Source organism: Cotesia typhae, unplaced genomic scaffold, assembly GCF_013202065.1.
Source record: "Cotesia typhae breed Kobodo isofemale line unplaced genomic scaffold, CoteBio_Ctyphae contig_77, whole genome shotgun sequence".
In the NCBI taxonomy this organism is placed as follows: Eukaryota; Metazoa; Arthropoda; class Insecta; order Hymenoptera; family Braconidae; genus Cotesia; species Cotesia typhae.
Window position 1 is genome coordinate 475196 of NW_027423765.1, and position 23436 is coordinate 498631.

General features: G+C 29.4%; 2 protein-coding genes across 2 annotated transcripts; one reads left to right on the forward strand and one right to left on the reverse strand.

Annotated features, from left to right (window-relative positions):
* Positions 1-1670: 1670 nt before the first annotated feature.
* On the reverse strand, positions 1671-4074 carry LOC141532969 (uncharacterized). The gene is made up of 7 exons (XM_074251602.1): positions 3983-4074; positions 3835-3947; positions 2799-3638; positions 2630-2733; positions 2357-2392; positions 1845-2064; positions 1671-1774 (listed from the first exon to the last, which is right to left on the reverse strand). The coding sequence occupies exons 1-7, from the start codon at positions 4072-4074 to the stop codon at positions 1671-1673; spliced, it is 1509 nt and encodes a 502-aa protein (XP_074107703.1).
* A 9527-nt stretch (positions 4075-13601) lies between these two features.
* LOC141532995 (uncharacterized) lies at positions 13602-20121 on the forward strand. The gene is made up of 6 exons (XM_074251636.1): positions 13602-13993; positions 14085-14233; positions 15064-15132; positions 16697-17599; positions 18985-19183; positions 19794-20121. Exons 2-6 carry the CDS (start codon positions 14144-14146, stop codon positions 20018-20020), a joined length of 1488 nt encoding a protein of 495 aa, XP_074107737.1. The 5' UTR covers positions 13602-13993; positions 14085-14143; the 3' UTR covers positions 20021-20121.
* Positions 20122-23436: the final 3315 nt, after the last annotated feature.

Consider the following 23436-nt stretch of genomic DNA (forward strand, 5'->3'; position numbering starts at 1 on the left):
AATTTTTTAAATTTCAAAAATCGTCAAAAATCGAAATTTTTTTTTTTTTTAAATTTTTTTTCTCGTTACATCATAATTTTATAGACCAAAAAAAAATAAGTTCCTGAAAGTTTCAATATATATATATATATTCATTATTTCCAAATATATAAATATAAATAACATATTTTTTCTTAAATGTCTACTTTTTTGAAAATTACAACTAAATAATCAATATATTCCCATTGGTTGATTATTTTATTACTAAGTTTAATAGTACAAAAACACACAAAAGTACAGTAAAAGATATTTTAAGATTTTGAAAACACTAACATTTTAAAAAATAGTAAAGACAAAAATTAAGTTAAAAATCTTGAGTCTAAATAGTCAGCAATAAAGAAAAAATAATAATTATCATTCGTCTCAGAAGTAAAAACATTTAAATTACAACTTCAAAAGTTGTAGTATGTTCGGTCTTGTTCATAATTATAATTATATTGGAGTATATCCATCGATTGTTGGATATGATTACTTGTTACATTTGGTGGATACTCACCATATGGAGATACATAATTTGAGCTCCAATTCGAATAATTTTGAAATTGGTTTACAGAATGTGGATTATAAGTTGGCACGTAGCTTGGTGGTACATCCATCGAATTTTCATAATTTTCAACACTTAATGGATACTTACGACCTTGAGGTACAAAATCTAAGCCCTTATTCACGTTATGGTGAACCTGGTCTGAGGAATTTAAATTACACGGTGGCATATTATCCAATGGCACTTCATCTATATTTTCAGGAGGATTGTGAAGAGTATTGCCGATTGATGATTTCGGTTGATTGTCTAACTGGATGTTTCCTTTATTTTCTGGTGTCGGCTCATTTTTTGAAAGAGAGCCTCCAGAATATTGTCTCTTATTATAAATAAATTTATTTACGTAAGAAACGAAGTCTTTCTCTTGGATCTCTTCTGAAGTCCTAGATCGCGCCCAATCTATAAGAAATTTTATTATTAATTGTGAACTCTTATTATATGAGTCTGTCTTATAAGTTTAATTAACTTATTTCATATTTTGCTTATTATTAGATATTCACCTAAAATTGCATTATACACTGACGGATCAATACCCGTTTTTTTATTGCACCTGGTACCTTTTGCTGAATAATTGACTATATCTGATTCATAAACTTCCAGAAGAGCCATTTTCACTAATATTTTCCAATCTGAGTGACCAGACTCAATAGTAGACTTTCTTTCAATGTACGAAACAACATCTGTCGGAAAGTAGATGCTATATTTATCACTAATTTTAGTCTGCAAAATATGAAATTTTATGTAATTTGAAATGTACATACTAACTATAAAATTGGAAAATTGTTTAGTCGTAACCTTACAATTTTCATGACGTGTAAAGCCTTACCTTACGCAAACCAGGATCCAAAAGATTTTTTTCTGACTAAAATAAAAAAGAACAATTACAAACTACCAATTAAACGAATGAGATCCATAAATTTTTACCTTAGTTATAGATTGTCCACTACTTTGCCATACAAGATTTTTTTTCAAAGCAACTATTATTTTTTGAAAAAATGTAAGATTTTTTTCGGAAACTATTAAACAACATAAATAATTACTAAATTTAGAATTTTTGACTGTAAAATAAGAAACTTACTTTCATCTGGAGCTACAGGCGTTTCTTTGGTTCTTTTTTTCCATGCCAGAGAATTAATGACAGATATGTAGCTTTTTTGGTGATTTTATCATCAGTAAATTTTGATTTAACCAAATCTAAAAAAAAAAAAAAGAATAGTAAATCACCGATAATATTGTTTGATTGATTATATTTTGTCCAACTTACCGAATGTAGCAGCAAACAATTTTGAATCAATGCCTAAATGTTGACTTCCTCGTAAACCCTTTGCCGAAAAATTCCCAATACTCTCTCCATATACTTCTAGCATAACTAATCCCACAAATTTTTTCCAGCTTGGTTTCTGTTTCTTGTCAGCAGAATTATTAACAATGAAAATCATTCTCTCTGTTGGTAAATAAAGTCCTGAACCAACCCAAATTTCAATCTGTAAGGAAGTGATTCTTTCATTCATAAATGTTTTTAATTATAACAGTAATTGTGAAATAGAAACCAATGCAAAATTATTTAAAATGTATCAATATCTAGAACTTTTAGAAACTCGTAAGACACATTTAAAGTTCAGCTAATATTTCAATTCCTACTATATTTTTACTATCATTTTTTAAATAAACATTATTTCATGAAATACAGATTTCTCGGATAAAAAAAAAATTCATACGTAAAATTATGGTTGCATTGTTTTCATTTATTATTACTAGCAAAATAGTATAAATTACTTTATTCTCTCCAGGTATATAAAACTCTTGCGGTATCTGTAAAAAAAGTAATATTAATGATATTTTTAAAATGTTAGCATGCAAAAAAATGAAAGCGTTTTTTTATAAACTTAAATAATTTTTCTGTTTCTAGTATTTAAGTATTTGCACCTAAATATTTGATGTTTCTTAGTGATTATTAAAGTTGTAAAATTGCTTTATATAATTTAAGCCACAGATTTATTATTATTACTTATTTATCATTATTTTCTATTGTAAATAATAAATTTTAACCTTTGTATCATTGCTTAAGTGAGAATTTTTCTTCGTTTGTTGCTCATGCGCTTGTTTTATACCAGCATGAACGCTTTCGAAAAATTGAATAGTTTCTTCCGTAACTAAAAAATATTTAATTAATTTTTCACCTTTGTAACTAGATTATCATTATTAAAAAATTTACCACCTTCTTTAGGGAAAAATGTATGTAAGGCTCCAACATCAGGTTCAGAGGTCTGTATTTCTTCAATGTTGTCGATTTTCTCTGGTTCATTGTTAATAATCATAGCTGCAGAATCACTTGATTCCCTTGAATCGTCATTTGTAAGTGCAGATGGTTCAATGTTGGCGGAAATTTCACTGTGAGCTAAATCTGTTTCATCGGAAGTTTCATTATTAATAAGTGACGTTGTTAAAAAAGATTTAGTATTGCTGGCTATTGAAGTGATTGATACGGCATTGCTATTTTTCGAGAAGTCTAGAGGACCAGAATCTTCATAATTATCTTCAACTCTTGCTTTACCATAGTTATGACTTTGAAGCGTTTGTACGTGGGTATCTAAATTATGACATTGGTATGATAATGGAGATAAAACCTTCGGAGAATTAAAAATTTTAAGATTAGAGACATCATGTCCCACAGCACTATGATTAATTTTCACGTAGTTGTTATGAATTTCACTTGAATGATCATATGATTCAACATTTGAAGAAATGCTACTTGAAGGCAAAGTATAAGTCGGTGGTTGAGTACAGTTTGAGACGCATGTTGCTGTGGGAACACTTTGTGAATTTTTTTGCTTCAAAATTGATTCGGTAGGTTTACAAGATGAAAATAAAGACGGTGTACGGAGTAACTGATCTTCAAGCTGATTTTTTTGGTCTATTTTTGATTTTTTGATAGTTTTATTGTCACCAGTAGCTTTTCTTTTTTGTTGTAATACCTTTTCGGTAAACAATTTATCATTAAAGTCGTGAACTTCACCCTTGTCATCCAGAAGTATATTATTTAACTTATCATAATTTGCTGAAAAAAAAAAAAAAAAAAAAACAAAACTATCATTGCCTTGCAAAAATAAAAATTTTAAATTATAATCGGACTCTACTTTTATTAATATTTGTTACTAATATTGATTGTGACATAATGATCATAATATATTGGAGGTTAGAAATCAACATATTCCGTCAAAGATAAAATTTAAAATAAGAACTCAATAACTTACTGTCAAATGCAATAATTTTAGCCTCGTACAATCTGGTTTCTTTAGTTTCTGCATTTTTCCAAAGTAACTTTACTATTGAACCCACGGTTCGATGGTTTTTGATATTCGAGACACTGATATAATATCTTTCGAACCTTCGTTAATCCACCATATTAAAGCCAAAGAGTTTTTGGTGAATTTATTTTCACCACTTGCTTTTGTCTTCTTTGGAGTTTTTTTAGAAGCGTTTTTTGGAGGCATCTTAATTATTTTGGATAATCAAAAATCAACAACTATAAAAATTTTTTATAAATTATAAATAAAACAATACATGCCGCCATGAAAAATAACAACTAACTTTTCGAGAACTTTGGTTAGTCATGTAATTATATGTACAATGTGCACCTTTATCGACTATCGACAGTTAAAGAAATAATGCAGTGCTGCCACCGCGCACGTAACTAAACGTTTTATTGTAATGGCCGCCGCTTTAATGTTTATGTTTACATACAACCAGCAAGTAATTTTGAGTGATAAAAACTAAAACTTATAAACAATTTATTTTATTTTGGAAACATGAGTGATCGACCACCGATTCCACGAAAGTCATTCTGCGAACTTTCAGTGAAACAGAAACGAGAAAATTTAAGGTTTATGAATAGTAACCAACCAAATGATTTGAGGCTAGATCGAACTGAAGCCCGTGAAGAAATGCCAATACAGGTAAAAATATTTATATTAATTTGTATGTTAAGTAAATAATAAATTATAATAAATAATTACTTCTATACAATAACCTACTATTTAATAAATATAATAATTAGAAACTTTAATTCTACTTATATACTTACTCCAAATGCTGACTGATAGATGCTGTTAGAAAATTATCAATGTAAAATATGACAATTATTAAAATTTTTTTTTTAACTTTATCGAAAAATGATTTCTTTTAATTTCAACACGATATATCAATTACTGTTTTTTACTTGTTTTATTTTTCACTTACTGAGGGAAAATATGTTATATTTGAAATAAATACAAGATATGAATCTACCATTGTTTTTTTAATGGGATTGTTTCTTGAAAAATTATTTTTTTTGCAAAGATAATTGTAAATTAATATTTATTGTTAAATTATAGTTATTATTTTTATTTTTTTTTTTACTATCATTATGGTTTTTTTTGTGGCGTTCATTAGATTTTTATTCAGAAATATTCTTTTATTATTTCGTGGTAATTACTCTATTATATTGATTCACTTTTAATTTATTCAAACGCGTGTTTGACGCGAAAAGCTACCGTCTCCTTCTATGTTAAGATTTTCTTTTAGTCTAAAAAATGAAGTAAGATAATTTCTAGTGTGATTATTTAATTATCAATTTTGTATGATTTCAGATTGAACATTATTTACCACACAACAATGCTTCACCTGAAAGAATGGACGATGAAGAATCTGATTATGAAGCTGAGGAAAGAATAGAACAGATGGAGGACCAAATAATCAGAGGAGATGAAGAAGAGGAACGAGTAGAAGAAGAAGAACCAATAGAAGAGCAGGAACAGGCAGCAGAAGAGGAACGCGTAGAAGAAGAAGAACTTGTTGAAGAAAATGAACCAGTAGAAGAAGAAAGAGTATTGGACGGTGCCAATGATAACAATGATGACGACGATGATGATGATGATGATGACGACGATGATGATGATAACGATAATAATCGCCATCATATAGAAGGTGACTACGATCCGCCATTATATACCAACTCTCCGCTGACATTAAGTCAAAGTATGCTGCTAATATTAACTATTTTCCTGAATCATAATATTTCTCAGTCATGTTTGTCGGACATGATTGCAGTACTTAATATGCATTGTATCGGAGAGAATTTACACCGTAATAGTTTATACAAATTTAAAAAGTTTTTAGGCTAACAAATAATCAAGCTCAAACGATAATAAAACATTATTATTGTTCTCTATGTTTGAATGGTTTAAATTCGGTTCAAGATGTATGTCTTGATTGCCAAGGAAAAAAAGGATATAAAGCATTATATTTTATTGAGCTTTCGTTTATTGAGCAATTGGCAGAATTATTTAGGCGACCACATTTTTATGATAAACTGCAATCACGATTTCAGAGGAATAATTTGGAACCAAATACAATAAGTGACATATATGATGGAAAGTTATATGAAGACTGGAACACTGAAGACTTTTGGCAAATGCAAATAATTTGTCTTTCACGTGGTATACTGATGGTGTGCCAGTGTTTAAATCCTCTGGTGTTAGTATATGTCCAATTTACTTAACTATTAATGAGTTACCTTACAAAGAGCGCATGAATCGAGAGAATATGTTACTCGCTGGATTAGCATTTGGGAAAATAAAACCGAGCATGAACTATTTTGTGCATAAACTACAGTCTCAATTTCAACAGCTCATCGACGGTCATCAATTTATGCTGCCAGATAATCAAATCATCAATGTAAAAGCAATTTTATTGATGGGGACTTGTGACATGGTTGCCAAATGCCAGATGTTGAACATGGTCCAATTTAATGGGGAGTTTGGTTGTCACATTTGTAAAGTACCAGGTGAATCGTTTCAATTACCGTCTGGTGGAACAACGCATGTATATCCGTACAATATGGATTTACCCCTGCGAACGTCTCAAGAAACGGTAGATTATGGGACTATTGCTTTCGAATCAGGTGTTACGGTGATGGGTGTTAAAGGACCTTGTGCCTTGTCAAAGTTCATGCCAAATTTCATTATTGGGACAGCAATTGACAGAATGCACTGCATAGACGGTGGAGTTGTTAAAAAGCTGCTGACACTTTGGTTTGATAGTTCTTACAGTGCCTTACCTTTTTCTTTATATCATGTTAAAGATGTAGTGAACCAACGACTTTTAGCTATCAAACCACCTAAGTTTATCCACCGCATGCCTCGTGCAATTGAAGACCTTACCCACTGGAAAGCATCTGAGTTGAAAGCATGGTTTTTCTATTATTCAGTCCCAGTATTACATGGAATAATGAGAAATGATTTTTTTAATCATTTATTATTGTTAATTTATGGAGTAGCATTCTTAAGTGCTGATTCAATCGATCAGAATATGTTACAATTAGCTGCAAATTTTCTTAATAAATTTGTCAGAGAATTTCAGGAATTATACGGACTTCAGTTCTGCTCCATAAATTTGCATCTGATACAGCACCTTCATGAATGTGTTATTAACTTAGGACCTTTGTGGGGATATCAATGTTACGGATATGAAGATTTGAATGGCCAAATTTTGGCACTTATTAATGGAAAAACACACATAGATTCACAAATCGTTTCTTCTCATTACCAGCTACTCAAAATGCAAAAATACAAAGATCGACTTGCTGATGGTGATATTCGGGACTTTTGTTTTGGTAAAAAAGGAAAGCTAAAATCAACGAACGTATATTTAATAACTGTCATACACTTGGAACTTATGAAACAATTATTCTTGAAGATTTACCCGATTTTGTACTTGAAGCGATAAGATTTTTATTACCAGCTCGTCGTATTCAAAAATATTTAAGACTTTTGAAGGATAGTAAAATTTATGTCTCGAAAGAATATTCAAGAAGCTTACAAACTGAGTCCTCATATGTTGCATATCAAAATTATGACGGTCAGTTATGTTTTGCATCTATCTTTTGTTTTGTTCGTGTTTTGAATAATGAGTGTGACCATGTTTATGCTTGCAACTGCAATTATGTACATTATGCGATTGCCCAAGAAATTTTATCTGTCGATCAATTTAGGGTAAATAATGATACTGATATAAGTTGTGCGCTTCCTTATCTTCACAGATGTGAAGAAACAAATAATTATATAACCATTCCTGTGTCTTCTTTAAAACACGTATGCTTTTTTATTTCAATTGATGATCAAATTTATTTATCTCAACCAATTAATTCAAAGGAATTTGAGTAAAATCTTCATCATACTTGTTACTTTCAATATTTTTACATATATTTTATTATAACATCAAGCCAATCAACATTTTTGATTTGAAAAATGAAATTTTTTATGTAATTTCGAGTATCTGTAACTCAATCATTAAACTCATTATTCATTTATTAAATTATCTTTTATTTGTTAATTTTTTGTATTTTTTTTAAATTTTACTTTCTTATCAATATTATAAGAAAAATAATTTCTAAGTCTTAATCCCTTTTTCATCCTGAACAAAAATTTACAGGTTCGACTAGTATATAGGTTAAAACAGAGTCTTAAATTTCAAACTAAACCCTGGTTCATCCTTTTTCGTACTTATTTAAGGCGTACTAGGATGAAAAAGAGTTTTAAACGTCGAACTAAACTCTAGTTCACTCCTCCTTACCCTTATTTCAGGCGAGTTAGGTTGAAAAGGGTTTTAAAATCGAGGCGGCAAGTACTCACATCAAAGGATTCAGGCTCTACAAGGCTCAGATAGGGTTTTAAAATTTCGACTCGGGAACCAGATGAGCGTTCGGGTTACGAAGAGAACAAGAGGTTGCATTTATACGACCTCAACGGCCAGAGAGTCATAAAAGTAGGTACTTGAGTCTAGCGACCCGCATGCAGGCATCCAAAACTCATAGGAGAAAATAAAGATGTTTTTAACTTTACATTTATTTTGAACGCAAAAGAATATTTTAGAAAATATTCAATTTGAGTAAATTGGTTAAAAAATTATAACTTATGAATTTAGCTGATAATTAAACAGTAGTAAACAAGGTGATCATAACTTTTCCTAGTAAAAAAAAATTTTTTCAAATAGTTACATTTTTTAATTTTATAACTTAAGTTTCTAGAGAAATCAATTTTTACCTTTTCTAAAAATTCACTTCTGAAAGAGAGAAATTCTTCATCATTTGAGCACAATTGACGGTATCGTTTCATTTTCTTAATATTACGTTTATGAACTACATCTGAATGTCTTTTCCGTTCATTATTATCACCCATCATAGAAATGTATAATTTCTTGCATTGAAAATAAATGTAGATTAAATAAACAAAATTTACATCGAAAAAAGTCATGATATACAAATTTTTTTATGTGATGTAGACTATATAAAGTGGTTTACTATTGACATTGATCGAGAAAACGCAAATTATACCCTTTATAAAGCATAATTGACTTTACATAATAAAAATTTTTCGTTCGTATTATATCTACAAGTTAAAATAATTTCAGAGAACATTAAAAGATAATTTAAGCTTTTCGGAAAATGTAAATTTTGAAGGATTGATTTAACTGTAGATTTAGGTAAGGTTATGTTGAAATATTAAGCTGAATTTCTGCTCTTATGATAATAATGTAGACGTTTGAGTAATTCGAAGGGATTTTGATAAGTTATAATTTAAAAGAATTCTTGACTCATTCTGTAAATAAACACAAAACGAAAATACTATCAAATTAAAGTTAATATCATAATTACAACTTCTTAATGGGACTCTACAAAGTTTAAAAAACGATATAGAAATCATTAGATAATATTACAATAATCATACACATACACTGTAAAAAAAGCGGTGTTAAAATGGATTCATTTTAACACCGCTGTGCAACACCGGTCAATTAACACCGGTGTTAAAATGGTTCTCGGCGGTGTTAAATCGGTGTTACCGGTGTTAAATCGGTGTTACAGCGGTGTACAGTAACTCCGTATCGGTGTATTATCAGTAAAGAATTTATGAAACACTAAAAAATATTAGATATTGATTAAAATTGAACAAATTAATGTTTATTTTACAATTAGACTAAAATGAAATAAAACATAAATTAACTTAATATAATAAATACAGCAAGTTATGAAATATTTACAGTAATAAATGTTTAGAAACTATATAGTAGTTACACTGTAAAAAATTTTTTGGGCTCGGTGTGGTGTAAATGATTCGGTGCAAAAATTTTTAACACCGATGGTGTGAAAAACACAATAAGTGTAATGTTAAATTTGAACGGTGTGAATTCTAAATTTTACACCATTAAACGTGTAAATGTATTTCCTGAAATTTCTCATTAATTAATATAATTTGATTGTTTAGTTTCAGGCTTGTACGATATTAGATTTTAAATATAAACACGTAGAAATAAATATTTTAAAATATATTTTTTTGATATTATGCTATTTTACGGAGTAAAGTAAAAGTTTTATGGTTAAATTTGGTATCGTTGGAAAAGTTTTGACCTGGAGTTGTGTTTTTTCATGGTTTCATATCATTCTCACTAATAGTCAATTTATGATGATAAGTATTTAGGCTGCATTCGAAAATGCTCTATTTCTAAATACATAATTAAGAAATGACCTTGTATCTTGTGAACTATTGACATTTTTAAATATATAAGCTCATCCCGTTGTTACACTCATCAAGACCTTTCATTTAAGTGCCCACATCATTTTTTCATATATTTATATATATCATATATATATGAATATATGAAAAATATATCAAAATGCATGTGGGTACTTAAATGAAAGCTCTTGATGCGTGAAACGTCGGTATGAGCTTATATCTTTAAAAATGTCAATAATTAAGAAATGACCTTGTATTTTGTCAACTACTGATATTTTTTAAGATATAAGCTCCTTTTCCGAGTTCTAAAATATTGTCATTTTTGTTCAATTCATTCCATTTGTAGTAAACGAATTTTTGGTGCTGAGTAGCTAATATTTTTGGAACATTGATATAATTTTTGTATAGAGAAATTAAGTTTTTGAAGTAATTATGCTTAGCTTCAAATTGCTTTTTACGTTAAAAAAATTTTAAATATCAATATTTTCCTCTTTTATTATTTTTTTATTATTTATTTCCAATTATTAAAGATGTACGGTTCGATTATAAATATTGTGTTAATTAAAACAAATTTATGCTGCCGGAAAATTTATAACACCGTTTTAACACCGAAAAAAATATTTACACCGCAAACGGTGTTACATACGATTTCGGTGTTAAATTTAACACCGGACTTACACCGGTTTTTTTTTTACAGTGTAATCAATTTGATACCGCACAGAGTTTGACAAAATTCCAATTTCAATTATCAATAACTACTTGTGATAGTTAGAAAATTTTCTTACCTGATTCCGATTTCTGAAGTTACTATTATGAATTTCAGTTTTTCACAAATCAAGACTTTCGCTTACTTGTCAATGAAGAAAACCTTCTATTTTTATTGTCAAACGAACTGCACACTTAGAACTCCAAGCGATGAAAAAAAGTCCGTGATGAAATTACCAGACCTTATAAAACTATCTATAGATTTCGGGAAGTTTCGATCGAGCATGTGCCAATTAAAAGAAAACAGTTTGCCATTAAAGATTCTTTCCGTGTGTATAACCTTTTCTTTTGGGTTATAACAGAAAATATATTTCCGACTCCCAACTCCAGACAGAAACATACAAGCAGTTTTGGACGAAAATGACGTATAGCAATAAGTATATAGTTTGTTCACGTTAGTAATGTAACTATACATAAGCATATGTGTTAATTATACACATTAATATTTAATTTTTAGTTATGCAACGCACTACCCTTGTGGAAATAATTCTCTGAAAAAACTCTTGACAAGTCTTTATAACTCTGAATAAGACTTTTCGAAATTCTTCACATCCCTAACTAAGTGAAGGAAAGACTTAATAAGTCTTCAAAACTCTGCAATACTCATCAAAAGTCAAATTTTCCCTGCAATTTCGGAATTTCTCAAAGAGTTATTAAGACTTGATAAGGCTTGCTCAGTTTTACAGGAAAAGAAGAAAATATTTCTTTTCAAAAAAATTACTTATCAGAATTAAATAAAACTATAAAAAAGAATTAATGCATGTTTTAAAAAAATTTTTTTAAATAATATTTTCATCACGAAAATACTTTGATGGGCATCGAATCACTCATAGTTGAGCAAGTCAAAACATCAACAGCAAATGAAGTGCACTTGCTGTTGGAAACAGATATTACTCAAAGAGTAAATCCAATCGGTATTTAATTTGGACTATCAAATATTAAAGTCAACTTTCTAGGTAGGAAAGAATTTTCTAACCACATGCCACCTATTAGAAACTAAGAACACTCAAAGATTCTAACTGTAAATTCGTAAACTAAAATATGTTAGGTATCAATTAATTCCAGCAGATAGCGTGTGGATAGAAAATTCTTTCCTACCTAGAAAGTTGACTTTAATATTTGATAGTCCAAATTAAATACCGATTGGATTTACTCTTTGAGTAGTATCTGTTTCCAACATCAAGTGCACTTCATTTGCTGTTGATGTTTTGACTTGCTCAACTATGAGTGATTCGATGCCCATCAAAGTATTTTCGTGATGAAAATATTATTTAAAAAAATTTTTAAAACATGCATTAATTCTTTTTTATAGTTTTATTTAATTCTGATAAGTAATTTTTTTGAAAAGAAATATTTTCTTCTTTTTCCTGTAAAACTGAACAAGTCTTATCAAGTCTTAATAACTCTTTGAGAAATTCCGAAATTGCAGGGAAAATTTGACTTTTGAAGAGTATTGCAGAGTTTTGAAGACTTATTAAGTTTTTCCTTTACTTAGTTAGGGATGTGAAGACTTTCGAAAAGTCTTATTCAGAGATATAAAGACTTTTCAAGAGTTTTTTCAGAGAATTATTTCCACAAGGGTAAAACTTTTAAATTTATTAAAATTTTATGTAATAAAAAATATCCCTTAAAAATTTATAAATTAAGGGCCAGTTTTTCAATCCGGCATAAAATTTTATCCGAGATAAAAGTACTGTCAATATAATAAAAAAAAAAAAAATGAATAATTTAGCGACGTGATATTGCTTTCAGTTAGTTCTCCATTTTTTTGGTCATTTATTAAATAAAAAATAAATATATCATAAAAATAATAATAACCTATTATTGTGTCATTTAAATTATTTTAAATTAATTAATTAATACAGTTATAGATAGATAATATATAAATGTCAAACGCTAGATATGAGCTCAAAAGCATAGAACAGTGACCGCTTTGAGCTCGGATAGCTCATAAAATAAGACATAAATTGTAATTCGGAGCTCGTTAACGTTACAAGTGCAATTTCAAGCGCTTAAATATGGAATTAGCGGGAAGTTGCAGGGATGGCCTTCAGGGTCATCCGTTTTCTTAATTTTTTATTTTATTTATTTACAATCAGCAAGTTGTCACGGTTGGAGATTAATATTTCTGTGGCATGCGGTTCATGTTTATTTATTTTAATTAAAAATAAGTGACTGAATTCAGGGAGAACTACTCGTACGCAATATTATCACTGTGATGAATTATTTATTTTTATTATTTTATTGGCAGTACTTTTATCTTGGATAAAATTATATCTCGGATTAAAAAACTGGCCGTAAATCTAATAAAATAATGGATTCAATAAATATTACTTATCAGGAACATTAATGTTCAATGGTAAGAATTGAATTTTTAATTTAACTCAAAGAACTACATTCTCAATTTACTAGTAATAAAATAATTTTTTAATATTATTGTAATTTAATTTTTTAAAAAATATTAAGAATTCCACTGCTGATTAATACCATATTTTTCAATGAACATTAAATTTTATAATATTTCTGACATTTCAATTCGAAATTTCTAATTCCGCGGTAATCTTTGAATTGGCGCCATCTATATTTATTTTGACTACACATAACGTTCATCCATGTCTCCATGATAATAAGTGACTGTAATTTGACTGCTATAGGAAGAAAGATAGAATTATCGTTTATATTAATAATTAAAAAAGTGATATTGAAAATGTTTTAAACAATGGCAATTAACGTAAGTACAATAGATATTGCCAAGTTGCAATGTTTTTTTCTCAATAGTGCGATTATAGTGTTCAGTTTCTACATACTATTAACATTAAACAATAATATAGGTTATATTTACACAATAATTTAAGATAATCTTGTAGATAAATATTAATTTATTAAAATTCTCTTAAATAGGTTGTATCGTTAAAAAAGTTTGCTTTGGTGTCTCGGTTAGACGCTTTAGAAAGTAATTTTATTTATCATACGAAAAAAATTTATTTTCTGAAAGATGGAAAATATTACCCGATTAGCGATGGATCTGGTCCATTTACATCTCTCTACGTCGAAGACAATGGGAAGTTTGTCCAAGTTAAAATCACGACATTTGCTGGTATCTGAACAACTATATTGTTTATTTTTATATTATGTTTTATAGTTCATAAAATTTTATACTATTTACTAATTTCATGTTTTGACTTTAGATACAGCTGAAGAACTATCGACTTGTCAGAGAAGAAAGAGGATAATTCGTAAAAAAAGGATGACATTTAGTCCTATAGAAAATAAAACAAAAAGAGCTAAAATTAAAGAGGCACTAAGAGATGAACAGCAAACAGTAATTTCTAGAAAGGTATGTCTTGCAATTTTTCTTACTGATGTAAAATAAATATTTATAAAAAAATGTATCAGTATTATTTTCCCCCTTCAACGATTTAACACATGACATCAACTTAGATTTTAATCAAGCGAAAAATCATTTGAGAAACTGTTCTCTTTATATCGTTAATAAATTAATAGGACCTGTAGTGAATAACATGAAAACTTATTAAAATGTACTAACGGCATTTTATAATACGTCATCAAATAATATTACATTATATTTATATACACTTATATATTTTATCAAGAATTAAAGAAAATTTATAATCAATTATGAACAGAAGTATTATTAAATAAATAATATCTAAAATTCAAAAATTTTTGGTACAACAAATTAAAAAAAGTTTATCGAATTTAAGTTTAAAAACAAAAAAAAATAATATCACTAAATTTAAACATTTGAAAAAATTAATTTATCTCATAGAATTTACATTAAATTGTCCTCTTGAAACGATCTTAAAAATTATAAAAAAATTTCTTACAATGATTTAATAACTTACATGATAAATCTAATGAGATATAATTTTTAAGTAAAATATTTTTGTACAAAAATTTTATAAATTCAAATCAAGAAACAATTTAAATTTAAACTGAAATTTATCAACAATAAGAAGTCACGTCACTCTAAACAAAGTGACGATTTTATATAAAAAGTAGCCACATACTTAACGTAAGATCGTAATAATAAGGTAGAACTCAAAATATATATAATGTCATCAATAAAATAAGAATTTTCAAGACATAATATAATTATTTCACAGAATTTAACAATTAATTTTTTTTTTTTTTTTTTTTTTATAGAAAAATACCACTAACTCTGTTCAAAGCGCTGTCCATAGTAGTGATGCACAATATGAAGACGAACTGAACGTAAGTTTTTAAGTCAAACTTCTTATTTGTTAGATTGTAATAGAAATTAATATAAAAAGCTATGAAATTGTTGAAGATTTACCTTCATAAACTTTAACTCACTGCCAAAGTTAATCAAACGCAGCTTTCATCAGATAAGTTATGAACTGGGATTAGCATAGTATCCAATATTTTTTTTCGTATATTTGCATGTAAAATTTATTTTAAACGTAATACGAGTGAAGATGAATAGAATTTTTGACGATAATTTATAAATTGTTCTGTCATAACTTATGATTTTATATTAGAGTTTTCAAAAAAAAAAAAAAAATTAGGAAAACGGTTGACTCTGAAGGCCATCCCTGCAACTTCCCGCCAATTCTATACCTAAACGCTTGAAATTGCATTTATGAAGTTTTAGAGCTCTCCGAGCTCATAAATACAATTTGTTCATTATTTTTAGCTCTCCGAGCTCAAAAAAATAGCTTTTGTATGCTTTTGAGCTTTTCGAGCTGAAAAGTTTGACAGGAGTTTGATAAAACACTATTTTTTTTATTTTCAAATCGCAATAACTTTTGAATGAATGAACCGATTTTCACGCGGTTGACGGCATTCGACGCAGTTTTTTAAGCTTCATAAAAAATCTTTGATTTTATATCGACAGAGTGGAAAAATTCGGAGTAATTCCGAAAAAACGCTTTTTTCGGTTTTCTTTCGTCAACGATAACTCACGAACGAATTAACCGATTTTGACCGGACTGGCGGCGATCGACGTGGTTTTTTGAAGTTAAGAGCTGATTAGTTTCTGAAATTGATCGGTAGAGCCGTTTAAAAGTTATTTCGAAAAAACCACTTTTGAAAAAATTTTTTTTTGTAGTTTTTTTACGATTTCTCAAAATCTATCGATACGAATCGGTTCAAATTTTCAGGAAATCTAAGTTTGGGCGAACCCTTTCGAATGGCACCGCGATCAAATCGGTTAAGCCGTTGAAAAGTTATAAGAGGTTTACATCCACACACACACACACACACACACACACACACACACACACACACACACACACACACACACACACACACACACACACATATATATATATATATATATATATATATATATATATATATATATATATATATATATATATATATATATATATATATATATATATATATATATATATATATATATATATATATATATATATATATATATATATATATATATATACACATACAGGCATACGGACACCCTCGCGGGAATAGTCAGGGAAGCTTCCTAGGACCTCAAAACGTCGAGATCTGATGAAAACTCGATTTTTGCAAAACGGGATGAAAACAATAACTTCCCGATTTTTGAAAATCTGAGATTTTTAGCGGGAAGTTAAAAAAAAAGAATTATTCTGTTTTAATATTGTATTCATTAACTTTTTATAATGCTTGAAAATAACAAGATCATGGACTAGTTATTAATCATTCAAATAATTTACACTAACTACGAACATTTTATTATAAAATCATTGCAACAATAATAACAATTAGCTCACAAATGTTTTCATGTTAATGATCGAAAATTATGTTGTAGGCACATTTGAAAAAGTTATCTAAATCTCGGACAAGATCTAGAACTTCAACTCCAATCCAATCTGAAGGTCAATCTCGCTCAGGATCTAGACGTGAGACTCGCTCTGGATCTAGGCGTCAATCTCGCTCAGGGTCTAGACGTCAAATTCGCTCTGAATCTAGGCGTCAATCTCGTTCAGGATCTAGACGTAAAACTCGCTCTGGATCTAGGCGTCAATCTCGTTCAGGATCTAGACGTAAAACTCGCTCTGGATCTAGGCGTCAATCTCGTTCAGGATCTAGACGTAAAACTCGCTCTGGATCTAGGCGTCAATCTCGTTCAGGATCTAGACGTGAAACTCGCTCTGAATCTAGGCGTCAATCTCGTTCAGGATCTCGGCGTCGATCGCGCTCAGGATCTAGACGTAAAACTCGATCTAGATCTAGACGTCGATCTCATTCAGGATCTAGACGTGAAACTCGCTCTGGATCTAGGCGTCAATCTCGTTCAGGATCTAGACGTGAAACTCGCTCTGGATCTAGGCGTCAATCTCGTTCAGGATCTCGGCGTCGATCTCGCTCAGGATCTAGACGTGAAACTCGATCTAGATCTAGACGTCGATCTCATTCAGGATCTAGACGTGAAACTCGCTCTGGATCTAGGCGTCAATCTCGTTCAGGATCTAGACATCGATCTCATTCAACATCTCCAAACCAAGAATTATTCTCAAATGACGACCAACAAGTGTTAAATGAAAATCATCGACCTTCGACTAGATCTGAACTTCGGTCTGACTTAATAGTGAGCAGCAAGTATGTACTTAATTCTATATTAAAAGCGATCAACGATAATACTCATAACCAAAATAACAATACTACAACGAACCACGGAAATGGCAATGTTTTAAATGGAAGCAATGACTATGTAAGTAATTATCTATACTATTTTCTTTATATTCTAACAGAGCACATGTAAACTATACAATGATATAAATCATATTCACTTTCGACCGTGTATAGCTCCTCGAATGTCTTGTCTGTAGCCACTTCCTATAATAATCTGTATTTTAGAAAAATTCCAAGTTGTATTAACTAATTTTAACGACAACCTTTTTTAATTTACCAGGAAGTCGTTTGTTTACACCATCACAAATTTCTTCTCCAAATGTTATAAATTTAGTATTGGCAAAAAAAAAATTTATAAAATTAAGAAAATCACACATTTATGGAGCATTTTATTTCTAGAAGTTTTTCTGCAGTCATTCATTTTACGAAGATGTTTAAACTAAATTTTTGTTCTGCAACCGTTCAATGATTTTATTAGATCATCTATGATAAATCAATATAAAGATTAATTTTTTGTTAAAAAATCAAATATAGACTCCAAAATATGAGGAAGTAGACACTGAAATTTTAAATAAAGAAAAATTATAAATAATAATCATCCAAAAGATTAACAGCTTTTCGATTATCCATAAGAAAGAAAATTAATTGTTTAAATGTTTTTCAATACAGCTTGTTATATGGGAATTATTAAACAGTTTGGATAAAATATTGATTCCGTTGATTCGAAAAGTTTAAAAAAGGAAAAATCGTATACTTTGAAGTTTTACAAATGAACAAATTTGATGAATTACTCATTTGATATCAAAAAAATTTAACAAATTTCTCAAGTCTACATAAAAATTAATTTAATACAAAATACATTTTTTTCGAACTGATCTGTTGATTAAATTTAGAATTAAAATTTTCGTCTCACTCAGTATTAATTTATCATAGATATAACTATTATCTGTTACAACTTTTCGGAATATCTTTGATCACTTATTTACGTACATTGATGAAACGATTGAATTCTTTTATTGTCCTTCAAAAATTAAAACTATCATAAAATAAATTCTTCGTTGTTGCAAATTATCAAATATAAACCGTGATTTTTCTCTTCAAATTTACCATTAATTGTTTATAATAAATTGTACAGTTATCAGATAAAAACATTAACTCATAGTAAATTGACAATTGAACTGATGTTTACATTTATTTAACAAAAAAGAAAAAAATTTTCTCAATCACGTATAATATTAAGAGAAAAGTTTGAGAGACCGTTGATACTTGTATGTTAAACTGTTAAACTGGTATTAAACAATAATTTGGAGTTAAATTCTTTTTAAATAGAACAATCATCAAAATAAAATCATTATTTAATGAGGAAAAAATTATTTCTTCTCGAACACCCTGAGTATTAACATTCTTTAAATAAGCATTTGTTAATAAGAAAAATAAATCCTAACAACAACTTAAAAATTCCAGATAAAAATATGTGGACAGTCTATCAGAGCTGGAGATCTTTTGTTAGCCACAGACGCTGATAAAATTAGTATACGGGCAGGCCATATCATGCGTGGTTATTGGTCACCAGGCATGGTGAAACGACTGGTCCTGAAAAAAAATAGCAAATCTCCAGCTAATGCTATTGAAATTCGTGACAGAGACTATAATAGGATTCGAAGTAAGTAGAATAAGTTATTTTGAAATAGTCAACATAATAACATCATTCTTTACTTAAGAACGGTTGATAGTTAATTTTAAAAAGTTTTTTTCTGAAATAGAAATGACAATTATAAAAAAAGCGCTTATAATGAAAATTTTTAATTAAACATTGTTATGGACAAAATAATTTTAAAGATTCCATTTTTTGTACGAATCCGTCAATTGATAAAATTACGTAAATAATTTAGTTCTTCAAATAAGAAATATTTTTCGAAGAAAATTCTGGTTAACAAAATATAATAAATTTATTTTGCTTCCAAGATAATAGTTTCTAAAGGTAAAGATCTGAATTTAGCATGGGATTTATTAAACCAATTTGACATTGAGTATTGAGCAATATAAATAATCGAGACAAAGAATTTTTAATTTAAAATTAGATCTTAGTTGTAGTTGATTAACCATGGAAGATATATCGAAGATTAAATTTTATTTGTAATTGTAAGTGACCAATTCATGTTAGAAATCAAAAGTATAACAAAATCTTCGATGCATAAATGAAATAGTTACAGTAACAAAAAATTGTTTTTCATCAATAATAGTTGCAAAAATTAAATAATTGAATATTACAGGTATTTGCTGGGAACTTCAAAAAAATCATAAAATAAGGAAATGCACAGGTAGCCAGAATCCAGATAAAAAAATGCGAAAATGGGCCGGAGACTTTTTGAAGAATGCAAAAAGAGATAAGAACGAGCAATTTAAACAAAAGCAAAGAGAAAGATCAGCGCAATACCGGAACAAATTGAGGGAAGAAAAGAGACGCCGCTTGGAGAGAGAAACTAACAAGGAAAATTGAAATTACAATTAACAAAATAAAAATCAACAACTATATAATAAAGATGCTCTTACAAAAAAAAATAAATAATTATAAAAAATATTCACTACAACAAAAGTCTCAATTTTAAGCATGTTTTTATTAAGGTATTTGGGTCATGCAATTCATGATACAAAAATTATGAAAATTTTTTTACCGAAAGATAAATACATCAATAGCTCACCACCAAAATTTCAGATTGATTAACTGCATCGTTTCTGAGTGATTCATTTTTTAAATTGCTTCTGTTATACGTCAAAGTATAGAGAGCCGATAAAAATAGTATGAAATCTTTCGTACTTTACGAGTGATGCAACTAGACTTTATACTAACTTTATAGGTTCTCCATACGTCGACGCGTAGAAGAAAGAATTCCAATAATTAATTAATTACAAACCGTGCGGTGACTCAATCTGAAATGTTGGTGGTAACCTACTATTGATTTATCTTTCGGTCAAAAATGTTGATAATTTTAATAACACATCGCGTTCCAGATGTCATAAGGGCATATACCGGCAAAAGGTCCCGGTGAAAAGCCATAAGGGCGTATAAGAAGAATTTTTTTTCGGAAATCAACGCATTTTTGTATGAAACGTGCAGAAATACAAAAAAAATTTTTTTCTTTAAACTAACAATTTTGTTTGGACTTGAAAAAAATAGTCGAATTCTTGTTATATGCCCTTCTGGCATCTGTAACGCGATATGAATTGCGTGACCCCACTACGTTAATTGGGCCTCTCACAATTCTAATGTATAGCCTCCTGAAGTGGTCATTATTATCCAACAATTGTCATTATATATGAAACAATTCACAGCCGTCCTATGCATATAATTGTGAATTGGAAAAAATTCTTCAACCTACCTCTTAAAAAAATTTTTTAATTCCACACTTAGAAGAATTTCAAACTCTAGGACTGAAATTTTTTGATGGTGTAAACTCGGCATACGTCATACACTAGAACATGGTGCCTTAATTTCAATCAATTTATAAGTTTCTGGCAGTTTGTAGCCCATTGTTATTGATATATTAAAAAAAATTTCCAATTCGACACTTAGAAAAATTTCAAACTCGGGGACTTTAAAAAAATTTTCGGTGTATACGTGGCGTATACTTTGGGTGAATTCGAAACGTATACACTATGTATACTTGGTGTATACTGAGCATAAACCGATCCGCTAGGGAATGTCTGAGTTTGTTTCTGTACTTTCCACTTGAACAACATTCAAGTTATTATCTAGGCAAATAGTTGCTGTACTCAGCACTTCTTGAACATCGGTAGCGTTTTTTAACAACTGGCTAATTTTACAGATGTGCCGACTATCAATCAGAATTCTTTTTTGAAGAGAATTCAGAATCTGTAAAGCATTCTGCGGTGCAATATCAAATAACCGATCAAGAGAATCGCTGAAATTTTTTTCAACTAATAGTTGAGCTGGAGATCTTTTTCGAGCTTTATTCACTTGAGTTTTTTGCCAATCTTTGCACAATTTTTCAATTTTTACGATTGTATTATGTGAGTTGTTTGCAGGCAATGAAAACTTATTCCACACCTTACTAACCTCAAAAAGAACAAGTTTAGCACTTTCGCGGATAATTCGTTTTTCTGTTCTATGTTTGTAGAAAAATAAACATAAAACGTCACGATTCATCGGTAATTTTAAATTATTTAAATTTTTCGATTCGAAGCTAACTAAGTTGATGTATTTTCTTTGATTAGTTTTACTAGACATTGTTTTTTTTTTTTTTTCAAAAAGTATAATTGTTGTTATTACATAAATAACTCTTAAAAAACCAACCTTAATTGAAGACTAATTAAAACGAAAGACAATAGAGTTCAATAATTGGCGTTCTCCCGCGGAAAATTTATCAATTAAGCGGTAAGACAATAAATGCTTAGAGGGCGTTAAATGCGAATTCCTTAGAATAATTTGAATTTAAATTTGAATATTGGCAACAATAACAACTTAATTTTTATAGAAAACACATAGTTCAATGCAAATATTAATATTTATAGAAGCATAAACATAAAATATTGAGAATTTATTTTTGTATAATAATTTTTCTGGGTTAAATTGCAATTAATTGATATTGAAAAGGAAACATATTTCTTTAGAGTCTAAATATATAATCAAAACTATAAAAAACTTTTTTATCTGTTTTATTTGCAAAGTAATTATAAATTTTGTAACGGGTATTTTTCAAATAAATTTAATTGCCGTAGTAATTTAGTCAAGGCTTTACCTATACATCTATATCCCCTAGCTCGAATAAAATCTCGCCGGAGTCCAGGATCTTTTAAGGGATAACTTATTTTACTTATAAATAAATTTGGAGCCTAATTATACTTAATACTCTATTTATTTAACAAACAACAAACAACAAAATTGAAACTCAAGTTTATAAAATTTACAAGCGTTATGTCAAACTTTACAATATCGCACATAACCCGCACACAACATTTACTTTCCGGCTCTCTTTAGAGCCATCTGGTGGCCAAACTCTGCCTACTACCTTTACACAGTAGTATTCTTCTTTACCGACGGTTGCGTTTTACGTCACGGCCCTACCTGCCCCTACTCCCATCTGGATACTTGAAAAGTAACCCTTTCCGGCCCTACTTACCCCTAGTCCAGTCTGGGTGCTTGGAAAGCAACCCTTTCCAGCCCTACTTACCCCTAGTTCCCTCTGGGTGCTTGGAAAGCAACCCTTTCCGGCCCTACTTACCCCTAGTTCCCTCCGGGTGCTTGGAAAGCAACCCTTTCCGCTGGCCAAATTTCCCCCAATGGATAAGTCAGCACTTACCTGGTTCCTGGTCGGAGACAAGGTAAGAGTTCCTTGGTTATTCCTTGGTGAAGGGTCTTCTACCAAAAAATAAGAACCACTGGGAAAACTTGGTTGACTTTCCGTCAATCAAAATCGATTTTATTAATTCCTAAACCTTTCTCTACGAGTGAAAGGTTTTGAAAATTTATCGCCACCTATCGCTCGTTGGCGAACTTCAGATTTTGCCATATTTAAGTTTGATTAAAATCGATTTCACTTATTAATTTTAACGGATTACAATCAATTTCATACAAAGATCAATTCCATACAAAAATCACTCGGGACTTAGAAAAAAATAACATTTGCTAAATAATAATCTTCACAAAAATAATTTTCTATACAAAATTACAAGAAAGTAATTAATTACATAATTATTCAGATCTTTTGAATCTGTTTGAGAATTTTAATTAATTCTTTCTTTCAGGTAAATTAAATTTTTGTTCTTTAAAAGAACAAAATTATCGTCACGCGGTTTCGCTTATATGAGCTTGCCGGTTTTTACTGCAAGCGAACGAGCGGCGGAATTCTTCGCCACCTCTCGCCGTGATGACGAACTCAAGAACTTGCGCGTATC

Bases quoted from the DNA above. Each gene is read 5' to 3' on its own strand.
- LOC141532969 (XM_074251602.1), bottom strand. From the start codon at position 4,074: ATGCCTCCAAAAAACGCTTCTAAAAAAACTCCAAAGAAGACAAAAGCA. The intron at 3,639-3,834 runs GTAAGTTATTGA...TTTTTTTTTCAG, and splicing joins TAAAATTATTGCATTTGACA to CAAATTATGATAAGTTAAAT. The intron at 2,393-2,629 runs GTTAAAATTTAT...CTTTTTTTACAG, and splicing joins ACTTAAGCAATGATACAAAG to ATACCGCAAGAGTTTTATAT.
- LOC141532995 (XM_074251636.1), top strand. From the start codon at position 14,144: ATGACATTTAGTCCTATAGAAAATAAAACAAAAAGAGCTAAAATTAAA. The intron at 15,133-16,696 runs GTAAGTTTTTAA...ATTATGTTGTAG, and splicing joins AATATGAAGACGAACTGAAC to GCACATTTGAAAAAGTTATC. The intron at 19,184-19,793 runs GTAAGTAGAATA...TGAATATTACAG, and splicing joins AGACTATAATAGGATTCGAA to GTATTTGCTGGGAACTTCAA.